The sequence below is a fragment of the Castor canadensis genome, chromosome 5 (assembly GCF_047511655.1).
Source record: "Castor canadensis chromosome 5, mCasCan1.hap1v2, whole genome shotgun sequence".
NCBI lineage: Eukaryota > Metazoa > Chordata > Mammalia > Rodentia > Castoridae > Castor > Castor canadensis.
Window position 1 is genome coordinate 159,043,987 of NC_133390.1, and position 17,546 is coordinate 159,061,532.

The 17,546-nt window shown below is 42.2% G+C and overlaps 1 protein-coding gene and 1 non-coding gene across 2 annotated transcripts in view; one reads left to right on the forward strand and one right to left on the reverse strand.

Annotated features, from left to right (window-relative positions):
* Positions 1-16,546, reverse strand: part of Edem2 (ER degradation enhancing alpha-mannosidase like protein 2) — a 28,051-nt gene extending 11,505 nt beyond the window's left edge. The window contains exons 1-7 of the mRNA XM_020177791.2: positions 16,338-16,546; positions 15,996-16,106; positions 14,049-14,088; positions 10,164-10,269; positions 6,672-6,797; positions 4,416-4,627; positions 859-1,000 (exon numbers count right to left, since the gene is read on the reverse strand). Of these exons, the coding sequence (XP_020033380.1) occupies positions 859-1,000; positions 4,416-4,627; positions 6,672-6,797; positions 10,164-10,269; positions 14,049-14,088; positions 15,996-16,106; positions 16,338-16,444 (844 nt within the window). The 5' untranslated portion in view covers positions 16,445-16,546. The remainder of the gene's footprint in view (positions 1-858; positions 1,001-4,415; positions 4,628-6,671; positions 6,798-10,163; positions 10,270-14,048; positions 14,089-15,995; positions 16,107-16,337) is intronic.
* On the forward strand, positions 4,000-4,105 carry LOC141423598 (U6 spliceosomal RNA). Its single transcript, XR_012448443.1, has one exon. It is a non-coding gene; the product is annotated as a U6 spliceosomal RNA (small nuclear RNA).
* Positions 16,547-17,546: the final 1,000 nt, after the last annotated feature.

A 17,546-nucleotide genomic window follows, 5' to 3' on the forward strand; every position in this document is an offset into this window, starting at 1 on the left:
CATTTAGTAGGTGCTCAGTGGTCAACAAGACAAAGTCCAGCCCACATGGAACTAACATTCCAGGGTAAACTTGAACTTATACCTCTTTCCTAGGTAATAAGTCCATGAAGGCTGGGACTTTGTTTTGTTCATTGTCCAATCCCCAACACTAGGACAGTACATAACAAATATATTTACCAAATGTAAATAAATAAGGCAACATCAAAGAGTGTTATGAGGATTAAGGGAAATAGTTCATGTTCAGAGCTTGGCTCAGTGCTTGGCACATCAATAATACTCAGTAAATATTTTCTAAATAAATGAATAGTAGCTATAATAATTATTACTAGTGACAGACAATTCCTCAAGATAATTATTACTAGTGTCTAAAGGTCTGAAGGTAATGCATTCATCTCTCACCTACCTCACTCAAAGGATTGGGGGAAATACAAACATGAGTAAGGCATGAATTCTATACTGAATTGGTAGAGCTGTAAAACTGTTGATGCCAGCTGACTGCAAGAAAGATGCTGAAGGCACTAAATTCTGAGGAAGGATCAAACTGGTTCCTAGGCACAAAGACATTTAAGCTGAGCTTTGAAAGGTGAATGGAATTTGGACACAAAAAGAGAAGAAAAAAGGGATTCCAGGCAAAGAAAACACCATATGTAATGGCCATGGTCAGAGAATGAAGAATGGCTCAGTTGGCTCTTGTAAGAAGGCATGAAGAGGTGCAATGGACATCAAGTGGGCAGCCCACAGTGACCTTGAAGATGGACACGGGTACTCTGAATGGCTCTTGGCAGAAAGTCCCAGGTTTATAAAGTTCCATACATCGACATCCACATGTCATGGGAAGCCCCTTACCCTCCCTTTTACCTAGGAACATGGCCATGAGCTTCTTATCCTGAAGCAGGATGGCTCCCTTCACCAGGTACTCAAAGTAGGAGTCCACACCCGCCCCGATGCCTGCGTCCTGGGCTACCCATTTGCCAGTAAGCACATCGATGTGGTTTCCAACCTAGGAGAGAGACACATGGTATACAGGGAGGGCCCCAGACCAAAGAAGTATCTCCCCCACCCAATGACCAGTGATATGCAAGGCAGGCACCTCAGTGCTTCTTGGAGAAGACTATGGGAAAGGCAACAAGGCTGGACCATGACCAACCTTTCTGTGCATACGTACAGTGGAGGTGCATCTCATAAACATATCTGAGGACTTAATTACATACACTGGGCAAAAATGAAAAAGAAAAAATGATTCAGAATGATTTTTGCCCTGCTTAGTGTGAGTGTGAGATGAGAGATGAGACCCTGATGTTTCCACAATCTGTCTCAGACTTCAGGGCACTAGGCTTGTGATTCCGGTGTCTAAAGACACAGATATACTTTACACATTTCCATAAGTTAACTCAGGCAGGGCACTCAGGAAGCTGATAGAATGGTTGATTCTAAGGAAAGGAACTGGATATGGATAGCTGGTGAACAGGGGTCAAAGGGGACTTCACCAATGTCACTGGGTATTTTTGTTTTGTTTTGTTTTGTTTTTTGGTGCTACTGGGGTTTGAACTCAGGGCCTCACACTTACTAGGCAAGTGCTCTACAACTTTAGCTCTGCACACAGCCCTTTCTTGCTTTAGTTATTTTTTGGATAGAGTCTCAAATTTTTGGCTGGGGCTAGCTTCAGATCTCAATCCTCCTATGTACAGCTTCCCATGTAGCCTGGACCATAGGTATGTACCACCGCACTTGTTGGCTGAGATGGGTCTCACTAACTTTTTGTCCAGGCTGGCCTCAAACTGTGATCCTCTCAATCTCTGCCTCCTGAGCAGTTGGGATTATAAAGGTAAGCCACTGTGCCTGGCCAGTGTGTACATATTTGTAGCCTTTGATTTTCACATGAACATAAAGCCTTTTTTTTTTTTTAAGTGGGAAGTACATTGTTTTTATTTTTATATTTTTAATTTCTTAACTTTTAAATGAGCATACATTAACTAATATGAGGTGATTTCATTGTGATAATTCCATATTGTGTACAGTATACTTTGAACAAGTTCACCCCCTCCATTACATTCTCATTACTCCTTTCTCCCTGCTTTTTCTTTTTTTTTTTTTTTTTTTTTTATTATTCATATGTGCATACAAGGCTTGGGTCATTTCTCCCACATGCCCCCACCCCCTCCCTTACCACCCACTCCGCCCCCTCCCTCTCCCCCCCATCCCCTCAATACCCGGTAGAAACTATTTTGCCCTTATCTCTAATTTTGTTGAAGAGAGAGTATAAGCAATAATAGAAAGGAACAAGTGTTTTTGCTGGTTGAGATAAGGATAGCTATACAGGGAGTTGATTCACATTATTTCCTGTGCATGTGTGTCACTTTCTAGGTTAATTCTTTTTGATCTAACCTTTTGTCTAGTTCCTGGTCCCCTTTTCCTATTGGCCTCAGTTGCTTTTAAGGTATCTCATAAAGCCTTTTAAAAACAAATGTCGGCTCAAGTATACAGCACTTGCCTAGCAAGTCTGAGGCCCCGAATTCAAACCCCAGTATCACACATAAAAAAATGTTAAAAATATTTAAAGGAACAGATGTTTTCTATGTTACTTAGACCCTCCTGGAAGTTGATAATTTCAACTGGCAATCAATTGAAAAGACACAGCTAATCATTCTGTGTTAGTTTGGGTTTCCCCAAGGGTTGACCCTCAGCAAGGAAAACTAAGGAAGTTGGTTTGGAAGGTGAGTCCCTGGAGATACCGATAGAGGAGAAAGGGGCAAGTGAAGTAGGGAAGGGGAGGTAGCACATAAGGGTTGAGTGACCAAGCAAGTTTCCATCATGGGAACTGGAGTTCAGTCCTGGGAACTGTGTGATTCAGTATAGAGGATGCACCTCAGAGTAACCTCACCAAGGTGGGGGTGGGGAGGCACCTTCTGATACAAACTCCTATCAGAATCTGTGGGTAAGAACTGCTTACAGGTAGCATTAGGTCCTGGGAGTTTCAGCCAAAGACAAACAGAGTAAGCTCCAGGCACCATGGAGGCCCACAGGCCCAGGGACATGGGTGAAGGCAGTAGACAGGCCAATGTGCAGAGAAATGGCAAGATCTAAAGGGTGTTAGGCAGGACACTAACAGAATCCACAACAGTCTCGGGGCTGGAGAAGAACCTGCCTGTGCTGGATTGACTAAGAGACTTACTCTAAGTCCTCAGAATGGCACCTTCTTAAGGGACTTTCAAAGACTCCTAACAGAAGTTCCACTTTTCGAGTTGACCTAGTGCCATAATATACATAGTGTACTATTCTTGAATCATTTTCAAATACAGTCTTTAAAAAAAGTCATAAAGACTCAGAAAATAAGGTTTTTTTGTTTCTGTTTTGTTTTGTTTAGTAAACAAGGTATTAATATACTGATGTTACTGCTGGAATAACTGAGACAGAGATGTTAAACAACTTGCCTCATGTCACAGTTTTGATGTGGTAAGGCCAGGGCTTAAATCTGGTTCTGACAAAATCCAGTGTTATCTCCTGGATAGCTTTGGCTCAATTACTGTTAGTTTCACATAACCGTCTCTTTTAGGAGCCAAAACCAGCCTTGAGGATTATCTGGCCCAAAGTTTGTTAAATTTTCAGGGCTGGGGATGTAGCCCAGTGGGAGAGCACTTGCCTGGCATGCACAAGGCCCTGAGTGCACAAAAAAAAAAAAAAAAAAAAAAAAAAGGCCTAGCAAAGTATGTTAAATTTCTATTTATTAATAGGAACTGAAGGGGGAAAGGAATTTCTGGGGTCAAATGAGCTTGAGAAATGTGAAGCAAAGCTAAATAGGTTCCTTTACCATCAGATTTCATAACTTTTATTCTGCTCAAGTTCATTGTGACTCCAAAAACAAAGGCTGTCCTATGCAAGAATCCCCTACAATTGACCAGGAATCATTGTTTCACAGAACAGCTGCCGTTCAACATCTCTCAGCACTGGCTTCTAAGGAACAGTTTTGTGCATACAGAGAGATGTTAAAAATGAGGGCCAGTGCTCACTTCAGCAGCACATATACTAAAAAATTGGAACGATACAGAGATTAGAATGGCCCCTGTGCAAGGATGACATGCAAATTCGTGAAGCATTCCATATTTAAAAAAAAAAAAAATGAGGGCCAGATGGGATGTATGTCTGGCCAGCATAAAACATGACTCCCTTCTAGAAATCAGATAGGCTCAAGAACTCAAAGCTTAACCCAGCCCTGCTCTCTACCAGAGGATGGGCTTTCTGTTCTCCTCTTCTGTGTCAAAACATGTTTGGTGTCCTAAGCCTAAGCCCTAGGCCACTCTTAGTCACCCTAAGTTTCTGCTGGCTGAACTGTAACTTGTTCCTTGGAGCTCTGGGCTTCCAAGCAGGGGCCGTGGTGGTAGGCTTGACTCACACAGGAAGGGCAGCAGCTGACCTACCAGCCCAATATCTGACCGGCTCTCCCAGAGGCGCATCAGGGCCACTCTGGCCACATCTTCAAACACAGGGTCACCAGTGAGACTGCTCAGGGTGGCAAATTCCACAATGAAGGTCCCAATCCCTGCTGTACATGTGACAGGGGTCTCTCCTGGGTTCACGCCATGAAGCAGGTTCACCGTCCCATAGGGCATGCCAGTGGGTGTCTGAAAGGCTAAACAATCACAAACTTAGGACTCCAGACAGGAGCAGGAAGGTAGGGGTGGTTTGGAAACAGCGCCAAACCTTGAGACCTTGGCCAGCACTTCTCTTTTTCTCCTGGGTGGTCTAAGCCAGAGAAGGATAAATGTCACACTGGAGGGCACTTAGTAGCCACCTAGGCCAGATACTGTCAAACGCTGTTCTGCATGACCTCGGGCTCCTGCCATGATGCAGGGACTTGGAGTGAGCTGAGCTCCACACATCTCACTTAGGTAAAGTAACTCTACTTTGATTTTATTTTTTCTACACTCTGCCTTCTGAGGTCAGGCAGGTAACTGAGTATGAAGCAAGTAAGATATAGGGAGTAGTGGGATTTGTGGCACAGGGACAAGAGCACATTCCACTGGAAGCCATTCATAGACTTTTTACAATACCACTCTGACCAAATGAAGCAGACTGGCAAATCCTAAGTAGTCCCAGAGGAGCCAGTGTGAGATCCCTTCTTTAAGTAAAAAGTTCAGAGGCAGTTATTTTTCAAATTAAAAAAAAAAAAAAAACCAGGATGTCAATTACTAAACCACTGATAAAGTCCAACCTCCAAACCCCCAATTTACAGGTAGGAAAAATCATGCCTATGAAGAAGTGACTCAGCCAAAGGTCACACAGAAGACTCAAACTGAGTGGTTTAGAAAAGCTTGCCCATTCCCTCGCCCACCAACCCCAACCCAATGCTCTGCTCACCCCACCCCATGCCTTCTGATTCAAGGCAAGAACTCAACAACCAGCCCAAGGCAGAGACTTCCTCTCTAGGCCCAAAGGTCAAACAACTGTAGAGCAGCCTGGGCGTCACCAAATTGTGAACAAAAGTGTCAAAACTTACAGGTCCAGCAACTTTTGTTATAGACAAGAAACTTGCTATCTGGTAGGTGCAAGTGGCAAACAAGGAGAATGTGAGTCACAAACAAGAATATCTCGAGGGAGTATTTTGGAAAAGGAAGGAAGTATTAAAAAGAAGGGAGTGAAAGTCCTCCTTCTCGACCTGCAAGGGGCTGCACTGGTGCTTGCTTTATTATTATTCAATATGCAATTTTGAATATATATATATATATATATATATATATTTCTCAATATAAACAAATTTTAAATGACAAAAAAAAAAAAAAAGAAGAAGGAGCAACAAGGCAGTTTCCTCTAGGGATGAATCACACAGGATATGATGTTTGCTAGGAGACACCAGGCTGTGAGCCATGGGCCATGAATGAGACCTGAACCCTGCTCACTAGCTCACTTCGGCTGTCCCCAAGGATGAGAGGCAAATACTGCATGCGAGAGATAAATAAGTGAGATGGCCGAGGGGCTAGTGGAAAGCACACTGTGACGTATTTGGGTGTGCACAACCCTCAGACCTCTACCACACCCTGAAGGGAACACAGTGTCCAGTTGACGTTGCTGAGCCCAGTGCTGCTGCCCCACTGGACAAAAACACTAAAGCTTGGCTTGCAGCCCTGGACACAGCTTAGCCATAAAACCTCACTAGTTCTTAGGTTCTCCAAGTACTTTCTCGTGTCTGACTTCATTTATGCCTCCCAAAAACCCAATGTGGGAGGGCGGCAGAAATGATGAGAAATGGAGAAAATGAACTATGGAGGGGAGAGTGACTTGGTCAAGATGCTGGCTAGCAGAGAGGAGTGTAGAACCTGCAACTCCTAATGCTTAGATCAAGGCTCTTCCCTGAGGCTGTTATTCCAGCAGCATGTGGGCCTGGAAGGGGGCGAAAGCACTCACTCAAAATAAGGGCATGGACCATGTACCAGGCAGGACAGCCTTCAGCCCACACCTACAAACAGTAACGAAGTCAGTTCATCCAGCCTGGCAGCACCTCAGAGAGTCCTCAAAATGCCCAGGATTCCTGTGATCTCCACAGTAGGTACTTGAGGGTAGGAATACAGAGTATTTGGGTGAAAACAAGAAACAATTCAGCATTGCCATGCTCATCTACAGCAAGGGAAGTGGGCTCTACTGGACTTCATGTTTCCCCATCTCTATATGGGTCTTACCTGGGAGAAGTTTTCGGGCTGCCTCCTCAGCCATCCTCAGAAGAGGTCCAGAGCAGGGCCATCCTGCCTCCACTTCTACCCCAGCCTTCTTTGACAGCAGATGAGCAGACAGGAGTCCTCCTACTACTACAGGTGGCACAAAACACAAGTGTCATGGTCCCAAGGACCAGTCCCTTCTGCAAATTAAACCTAAGCACTGTGTTGGGGTGGTTTACTGGAAAGGGGCTACAGCCACTAGCAAAAAGAGCAATCCTTAATCTCATATATTTGTACAGTGTTAAATTCACAAAATTTGTTCTCTTGGTGGGTCACAAAAATAATGGCTACCTTTTGAAGTCCCTACTGTGGACCAAGTGCTAGGTATTGATGCCCCCTCTAAGTGTCAGAGGGGTAAAGTGATGTGTCCTTGAACACCCATCTAGTAGGTTGTAGGGCTAGGTCTGTCTGACTCCAAAGTCCATGCTCATTCCATTTTGTCACTCTGTTTCCCAATCACTTACCATGCCTGAGGAGGATGAGAAAACAGGAGTTATTACTTTCATCTTACTAATTTATCAATTTTTATTAATTATGCAATATTTAGGACTTATAAAAAGACAAAGGGAGGCTGGGATGTGGTCCAAGTGATAGAGCGCCTGCCTAGCAAGCACAAGGCCCTGAGTTCAAACCCCAGTACAGCCAAAAAAAATGGTGAAGATGGTAAATTTGCCAGGTGTCGGTGGCTCACACCTGTAATCCTAGTAACTCAGGAGGCAGAGATCAGTAGGATCGCGGTTTGAAGCCAGCCCAAGCAAATAGTTCCAAGAGACCCTATCTCAAAAAACACCCTTCACAAAAAAGGGCTGGTGGAGTGGCTCAAGGTATAGGCCCTGAGTTCAAGCCCCAGTTCCGAAAAAAAAAAAAAAAGATGAAGGCTCTGTGACTGGAAATACTGGAAATATAGCTAAAAAGATATCAGAAATGGCCCTCTGACTAAAAATAACTGGTGACCTTAAGCTTTGGTTCTTCCCCTCCTCCTGGCAAAGAGGAACAGAGACAAAGGCAGGACTTGACCGACATGGGAAGTCTGAGAAAAGGACTATGCGTGAAATTGGAAACCTGAATTATATACTCTATAAGGATAAATTAAAAATAGACCCTGCACACCTCTCCTAGGGTACATAAGAAAAATTCTATGCCTCAAACCTTGATGCCCAATAAAAGGAAGGGATAAAACCAAATAAATAAAAACAACCCCCCACCCAAGAATTAGTAACCACAACCTGGGACTCTTAAAGTTTTACAGTCTGAATTTAGATTAACTGGATAGTTTAGAAAACCTCGAACCTTTAACATGAAGTGGGTTTTCGTAGGTAGTACCTTAAGCCAGGTGGCAGAAACCAACAAAAATGTATTTGGAAGAACTCACATTCAACACAGTCCTCAAAGAATCCTACAGATAAAGTCTAAGAAGTGAAAATACAGTTAAAAAAAAGGTAATAAATAAAATTTTTAAGTCACAAGGCAATAAAAGGAAACAAAAGCATTACAAATAAAAGCCAGCAGAAAGAAGTGACAGTAGAAATGATACCAACACTTGACATAATGTAATTATCAGTGAAATAATTATGCATAATATACTTAAAGAAATCAAAAGAAAATGAAATATGAGTAAGAAGGAAGAAATAATAAAAATGATGACCAGGTATATTTATAAAAGGGCCAAACAGAATTTCTAAAAATAAAAAAATACATGATAATTAAAATTTAAGCCTGGGCACCAGTGGCTCACGCCTATAATCCTAACTACTCAGGAGGCAGAGATCAGGAAGATCATGGTCTAGGCCAACCTGGACAAAGAGTCTGAGAGACTCCCTTCTCCAAAATAATCAGAGCAAAATGAACTGGAGGTATAGCTCAAGTGGTAAGTAGAGTGCCTGCTTTGCAAGCATGAAGCCCTGAATTCAAACCCTAGTCTCATCAAAAAAAAATTATCCAAAATGTAACATAAAAAGACAAAATGTTCCTTAAAATATACAAAAGGAAGTTGAAGGATGGAGTGAGAAGATATAACATACAGGTGGTTGGAGCTCCTAAAACAGAAAGAGAAAATGGCTAAACACTTTTTCAAACTAAGAAGTGACAGCAATTCTCAGTCCCAAGAATCCCAAGCAAGATAATAAAAAGAAATCCACATTTATATATACCATTGGAAATAAAAGGTCCTAAAAGCCAGCCACAGTCCATGTAACAATGATTCTTAAAGCTGGGTAATGGCTACATCTAGTTCATTATACTATATTGTCTTGACTTTTATATGTTTGAAAATTTCCAGAATAAAAGTTTTTAAAAGGAAGGGAAAGTAAAAGTGAAAAACAAAAACATAAACAATTATCTACAAAGAAATAATAATTAGACTGAAAGATTATTTCTTAACAACAATGAAGCCAGAAAACAAAGGAAAATTTTCGTCAATATGCTAAGAGAAAATAACCATCAACCTAGAGCCATATGGTCAAAAAAATACCCCCAAAGGCCAAAGGCAGTGAGATAAAGACAACTTCATGTAGTAAAATCTGAAACACTAGAAGGAAAGGTCGTCATAAAGGTGGTAAATATACAAGGATACGGAAAATTTCAACTGTAGAGAACAATAATGCTTCTTCCCCTTTTTAAACACTTAGGTATCACACAGCTGACGTATCAGTTTGATTGCAGAAAACATATGAAATAAAGGCAGGAAACAACTCAGCCATTCAGAGGTGAAAGCTTTTAAACTAGTAGTCTAGAAGGTCACTACAAATAAGGGCTGTGGGAGCCTCACAAGAATCATTAAAAGACTTCTGAAAATGTTGGTTAGGACTCAACCCAGAGATCCCAAGTCATTAAGTTTAGGATGGACCTTCAGTATCTGAACTTTTTTAAAGATCCCACATGGTATTGATGGGCAGTCAAGTTTGAAAACTAGTGCTCTCAACTTGTACTGTCTGATATAATAATCACTAACCACATATAGCAATTTAAATTTAAATTTTAAACTGAATTCTTAAATTTTAAGAACTGAACTGAAATTAAAAGTTCAGTTCTTCAGCTGCAATAGATACAATTCAAATGCTCAAAGCCCACATGGTTACTGGCTACCATACCAGGTAACACAGATATAAAAAACATTTCCATCATTGTAGAAAATTTTATTGGACAGACAGTGAGCTCTAAGAAGGCAGGGATTACAGTTTTCTTGTTCACAGCACCAGATAAATTTTAGTTATGTAATTCTGGTATATTACTTTCTAGCATGTTCTCTGTCCTCTGCTCACTTTTATGTCTGAAACTGATGCAGGACCCTGACATCTCCCCCTCCCATGTCCTCCAAGTATACAGAAGCCCTGAGTCAGTCACTCATTTTGATTGAGAGCCCTGGCAGAGTGGGTCCTGAAGACCTTTATTTACCAGTTTTTTTTTTTAATAGAAGCAACTTCACACCCTTCCAAAGGCCCTAGAAGGAAGCCTCACCTCGAATGTTGGTTTCAAATACGGAGGCATTTACATCAATATCAAAGTCCACGTTGTCCTGGAGCACTTCAACCACTCTTTGAAATTCAGAGATATTCCCCAAAATCTGAAAAGAAAGAGACCTGACCATGAGACTCTTTCAGGCATGGAGGCACAGAAGATGTTGGATTTTGACTTTGGGTTCCTATGCTGGTGTGGCCCTCACTTATTCAATTAAGACCTCCAAGCCAGGAGCTGGAGGCTCATGCCTGCAATCCTAGCTACGTGGGAGGCTGAGATTAGGAGGATTGCAGTTCAAAGCCAGACCAGGCAAAGAGTTCGTGAAACCCCCATCTCCAAAATAACCAGATCAATATGGACTGGAGGTGTGGTTCCAGCAGCAGAGTATCTGCTTTGCAAGTGCAAAGCCCTGAGTTAAAATCTCAGTCCCACCAAAAAAACAAACAAAAAAAAGACCTCCAATTTCTGTCCTAAGTTTGGTCACAGGGCAGAAGATGACACTGAGCTAGAAATCATCTAGAAACCAATTATCAAGGTACTGGTTAAGTGAATTCCTAGGTGCCAATTTGAGAGTTATTATGTATTCATTTAAACGCATCCAATATAAAGAATGCAGACTCCATAAGGAAGTCTTAGCTTGATATCAACAAAGATATCAGTTATTTTTAACCCTCTCCTGCACATTCAAGCTTGTGGAAAACATTACAGGTTGATTTCCAATCTTCTTTACCCCAATGGCCTCTCATCACAGAGGCTAAAAATCCAGATGCTCGGTTTCTCAGTGACTGTGTTACCCAGTCAATTCTGTTTGCAGAGTCTATTGGGGGTAACTCTGGGAATGTTTATGTTTTCCCAATAATAGCAGATAAACACAGCTTGCATCTATCTTTCTACCTTAAAAGCAGATTCTATTTCTGAACTGGTGGCAGCTGTGTTCTACCATGAGGTACCAAGCATGAGAATGAAAGCCAATACTCTGATAGTGATAGACCAGAAAGCTACAAAGAGCCCAGGTCTCTGATGGCATAGTTGAGTACCTGGCCCTATGCTAGAAATCACCTTCTGACTTTCTTTTATTTGAGAAAATAAACCCTCTCTTTTTAAACTATCAGCTAAATGCAACATCAATACCTTTTCTTCTGTTAATACCATCTCAGTTTTCCCCTGAAGAATCACCCTTCTTTCACAGTCACTTCTGTGGTTTGGAAGAGGATGACCCTATTTCCCCAGCTATGGTATGGGCACCTGACTTGGACCAGCCATAGTACCATGTCTATTGGCCAAGTGACTGATTCAGGAATATGGTGTGATCCAAGCCAGATCAATTAAGACTCAGTCTCTGGAATTAATGGGAAAGGGGTGATTCTTTCCATATCCATTTTCCTAAATGGATATAAAAAGCCTGTTGGCTAACCTGTCAGCTTATGGGGAGCATGAGAACATAGCAGCAAAGAAGGCAGAGATAAGAGATGGAAAAAGAGACTCCTAATGACATCATTTGTATGTCTAGATCCCGCTGGGTCTGAGGGTAGCCTTTATCTGGACTTTTAGTTATCTGATTCAGTAAATTTCCTTCTTGTCTAAATCAGTATGAATTGGGTCTCTGTTATTTATAACCAGAACAATCCTGACTCAAGGTCCTCTATAATTTGGAGCCAACCTACCTTTCCGTTTTGTCTTACTGTTCATCTTCATCTAACCTACCTTCATCTACTCCAGTAAAACTGTGAGCTGGTGGAGTGGCTCAAGTGGTAGAGTGTCTGCCTAAAGCACATGCCTAGCAAGCATGAGGCCGTGAGTTCGAGCCCTAGTACTGCCAAAAAAAAAAAAAAGATTCATTCCAGTAAAACTGTACCCACGATTCCTCAATTTTCTGTCTACACATGTTGTTCCCTCTGCCTCATGTCTCTTATGTTTTCTCATTTCGAAATCCAACCGATCTTTAACTGTCTAAATGCCACCTTCTCTAAGAAACCTCTGACTCTTCCTTTAACTTTTTCTTCTTTTAAAAGGTCCAAGAACTTTACCCACACAACTCTTAGGGCATCGATTTCTTTCCACATTAAGAAAATCCTTGCCTGGGTAAAAGTCTCACTCATTGCTGCATTTCCCCAGAGTGCCAGACACAGCTTATGAAGCAATTACTTGACAATATTTCCAGAATGACTACACAAATCTTTCTTCACACTGCAGCCAGTGACCTCATAACAGAAATCTCATCATTTCCTGCCTTCTACTTAAGAAATTCAGTGACTTTCTCTTGCTCTCAATTTAACATCAAGCCAGACGCAGTGTCTCACACCTGTAATCCTAGCAACTCAAAAGGCAGAGATCAGGAGGATCAAGGCCAGCCCAGGCAAAAAGTTACTGAGTCCCATCTCAACCAATAAAAGCTGGGTGTGAGCCTGCCATCACAGCTATGAAGGAAATGTAAATAGCAGGATTGTAGTCTAGGCCAGCCTAGGCATAAAGCTACATTCTATCTCCAAAATAACCAAAGCCAAAAGGACCTGGGGTGTGCGGCTCAAGCAGTAGAGTGATTGCCTAGTGAACATGAGACCCTGAATTCAAACCTCAGTCAATACCTGATTCTCCTTCAGATCCCAACTCAAGATTCATTTTACTGACTTAGGGAAGTTCCCAAAACCTCCTCAATCTAGGTCAGATTCTTCTTTTTCTTTTGTATTTCCTTTTTTTTTTTTTTTGGCAGCACTGGATTTGACCTCAGGGCATCACACTTGCTAGGCAGGTGCTCTTACCACTTGAGCCAGTCCACCAGTCGAGGTCAGAGTCTTCTTTATGACCATTCACAGAACTGTGTTCCTTTCCCACAGAGCATTCATTTTAATTTGTAATTATACCTTCTTTAAGGTTATTCTTTGATTCTTTTCCTTGCTAACATCACAAACACCAGGCAAGCAGGGCCATGTCTATTTAAACTTGCTATTTTAACTCCAGAGTTTATCACTGTGCTTGGTACATAATTGGCCTTCAAGAAATAGTTGATGAATGGATAAGCACATGCAAATTAAGCCAAGAAATTATAACCTATATCATACCTATGTAGTGTTCACAATTACATAAATACTATCAATATATAAAAATGAGAAGAAGTAGCCAGAGTATAGTAGTGTGTGCCTGTAATCCCAGTACTTGGGAGGACAAGATAAGGATCAAGAGTGCAAAGCTAGCCTGGACTACATAATGAGATGTTGAGAGACAGAGAGAGGGGAAGCGGGAGGGAGAAAGTGACAGAGAACTGGGGGAAAGTTGGTAATTGCTTTCTTGTGGCCTTTTTAAGGAAGAGAGTCAAGGCTCTGAGTTATACTAAATGAAGTCCAGGTTCTAGCTCCGACTTTTAATAGCTGTGTATCCTGCCAAGTCATTTTACCTTTCTGAGCATTAAATTTCTCAGATGTGAGAAGGAATAAAAGTATTTACCTCATGAGGTTATTTGAAGGATTGAACAAGATAATATGTAAAGTGTTTAGCACAAGCTCAATATATGACACAGTAATTAATTTCTGCTATTATTTTATTATCATTACACATGGCTACTAGAATGTAAGCTTCTAAAAAGGAGGAGGATATCAAAGTCTCTGTATTCCTCACAGAATTCTACAATCCTATCACAAGTCCATGTACTTACAGGTCCTCTATGAATGTTTGCTAAATAAATGAACCTGAATAAGTTGAAACTCACCATTCTCTCCTATCTCACTGGCTATCTCCTATCAGGCTCCCAACCAGAGCCTGGTGATTTAGAATCATGAGATGAAAGGCCTAGGAGAGGAATTCACTTTTTACCCACAGACAAACTACCAAAAGAGGAAGGATATCAGTTATGCAATAGTGGAGAGGAAAAGGAATAGATGAGATACCTACCAGCAAGGTGTCCAGAGCATCAATTAGGGTCAGAGAAAAACTGTAAAAGGACAGAAATTCCAGTTGCTTAGTAAGAAAATCAAATGCCAGATATATAACCATCCCAGATTGGTCCCCCCCAAATCCAAATGAGGCACAGTGATGACTCTGCTCCTCCCACTTGTAGTCACAACAGAGAAACCACAGGGAAAATCGGTGGGATTCTCTGACCCACTTAACACACACACGGAAGGGTGGGCTGATATAACTAAAATGTAATTAACAAATCACCTATATTCTCCAACATTCTTCTCTGCCATGGAGAGGCAGTATAAGATTATAGCTAAAACTACAAGCTTTTCAACAATTTTACATCTAAGAATTTATAGTGTACATAATTGTTTGAGAATGTTCATAGCAGTATTGATTAGAACAGCAAAAGGCTAGAAAGAACCCAAATGCCCACAAGTTGAAGAGTAGTAAACTAAACTATGGCACAAGCAGTGAAAAACTATGAAGTTATTTTTAAAAGATGGTTATCAGGTGTTCTGTGTACTGATGAAAAGATATTCAAATAATTTTGTTAAACGGAAAATGCAAGGTACAGAACACAGTACAGTATGTTCCCATCTGCACTTCAAAAAGAGAGGCATACTGACAAAAATCAGCTTAGCAGTTGTTAAGGACACTGATGGTACAGGACACTAGGGATACTAGGAAACTTTTTAGAGGAAAGAAGTATCTTGTATGTTAACTGTTATACAGTTAAATCAGGGTATTTTATTATCTGGAAATTAATCTTTAAAAAGTTAATCTTAAAAAAGATGCACAGTAGCTGGGTATGATGGCATATGCCTGTCTGTAATCCCAGCACTTGGGAGGCTGAGGCAGGAGGATCACGAGTTTGAGTGCAACCTGGGCTACAAAGTGAGAACCTATCTCAAAAAATAAATAAACAAATAAAAAGATATATATATGCACGCCAAATAATGGTGTAAAGTGAGACTATTTCTGCAAGGGTATACAGGAAAGGTAAGAGTGGCTGGAGTTGTAAGGTATGAGATCTTTATTTTATCATATATGATTTTATACTATCTGAATTAGCCATTTGTTTATATTTACTTTTTTTCCAACTTAAAAAGGAAAATGAGTACAAGCTCTGAGTTTACTTCCCTAGTCCTTAGCATGGGAAGGGATGCTATCATTTGTAAATATTTGTAAAAAATGGGTAATTGCACTTCACTCCCAGGAGCAGTAAGAGAATTAAATAAGATTACGGTAAAATGCTTAGCATATGTCAGCTTCAGTTAATGCAATGATTCTTCACTCAGCAAGGAGCAGGAGAGAGAATTCCAGCTCTCCTAGATTTTTACTCTAATGGAAATGAGAAAAACAAACCAGTAGGTCAATAAAAATGATGTTATCATTTTTATTGATAACATCCAAGAAGTGTTACAGAGAAAACAGGTAATTTGTAAGATGGGACTTGGAGGGGAGATATTCAGGGGAACTGATGCTAAGAAAGTGCCATATGGAGCTAAAATATGGATGACATGGAACAGTGATTTGAGGATAATGGGGAAAGTGTGTTTCAGTAACAACACCAACTACAAAGACTCAAGTTTGGGGAAGAGTTCTCCCCCTCGTCTGGACCTGGGTTGGATTTTGTGACTCTTGGAGCCCTTTTACAATATTCTATGACTCCAGATATTTACCCAAGTTCCCAGGGCTGGTGCCTGTTTCTGCTGAGGCTGAGCCCAGAAGGTCAGCCCACCAGGCTAATCCAGGACTCTTTTGCACTGCCGGAGTTCGTCGGTTCCTGAGGGTACTTGTCTGAATTACATGGAACAGCGGCCCAGGCCAGCTGGGAACTTTCCAAAACCAGGAAGCCACTAGCCCCAGCTGACCCTCCCGCCTAAGACCGGATCGCCAGACCCGGCCGCCCCCTTGGCCCTCCACTCTCACTACCTGCCCCAGGTGTCGTGTCCATCACAGGTGAGAGGTCTCAGCTCGTCGTAGGGAAAGGCATTTTCCAGGTAGCTGTCGTAGGCGTGGTAGAACATGGCCTTGACTCGCTCCCTGGTGCGAGGGATGAGAAATAAGGCAGGAAACCAAAACACAAAGCCAGGTGAGAGAACCGACCAGAAATAGGGCGGAAAGTGGGAATTATCAGCTGATTTCTGCTGAGGACCCAGTAGCGTGATTCAAGCATGTCACTGTAAGGGTCCTGGGATGGAGGGACAGGGAAGAGACCGGATTTGCGCTTCCCATTCCCCAACTACGTAAGGGCTGGAGCCTGGCCCCCTTCACCTGTAGTGTGCGGGGTCGGGCGCGGTGCCGTCGGGGCCTGGCGCACCATGGTGCAGGGGCAGCAGCGCGCACAATAGGCCAAGCGGGATGAGAAGACGGAAAGGCATAGAGGTCGTGTCTTGTCAATGCCGCCGCAGCAGGGGCAGCCAACGCCACCGGCTCATCCTGGGAGCACTTGCTGGGTCTTCCGGGAAAGCGTGCCATCACGCATGCGCATTGAGAAATCAGCCCCTCACCTCCGGACTACACACCCCAGAATGCAATGCGGGGCGGAACCGGGCAAAGAGTGTCTCTAGATTTAGTCTCCCAAGAAGAGACCAACGTGTCTTATAGACAATGGCTGCTGTTGCTACTTTTGCTAATTAACCTTTTAATATTCCAGTTAGCATTTCTTGAGCCCTTATTGTGTATTAAATCTTCATGGAGTACTTTAAAGTCATTATCTCCCTTTTTTTCCAACCACCTTATTAAACGTGAGGGCAGGGACTAGCAGAGACTCAGTACTTATTGGGCAGACGTAGGTATGTAAAGATGGATGGAAAATGTTCAACTTTGACCATTAGTAAAGGTACTGAGTTTCCAAAACCAGTTCCCTGATTGTGTAAGTAACAACTTAGAATTATCTGTTCAAAGCTGCCACTCTGGCTTCCTGAAATCCCTTCCGTTCTAGGAATTCATAAATTCATGACATTCTTCTTATACTTTGGGATGTGGTCGTCATCACGGTCTTGTCAGTCTCCATCCCAACCCAGAAGCTTGCCCACCCCGGTACCCTGCACACTGGCAGGAAGGCGGGGAGGGGGGAGAGAGATTAATGAGTGCTACAGTAAAACAAAGGACAACCGGAGTTGGGAAATGTTACCTGGAGACCAGAGGAGGGTCACCTCGCCCCAGAGGTTAAATAGCCAATGAAGTAACATGAGATTATGTATGGGACAAGCTGTTACCCACCCCCTTTCTGTAACCTGCTCTAAATGGTATATAAGAAAAGCCCCCTTTGTTCTCTGTGATCAGCCTTTGGACATGAGTCCGCTGAGTCGCTACCGGCTTGCTTAATAAACTTCCTTCCGGAAAGCTTTGGTGCCCTCTCAGTCTCTGAGCCCTCCTGCAACATCATCACAAGCTATCCTGTAGCCTCCCAGGTGAGAAGGAAGACCCTGGGCATTATAGCTTTCAGAGTTTTTCCATTTCCCTTCTTGCAAGTTCTTA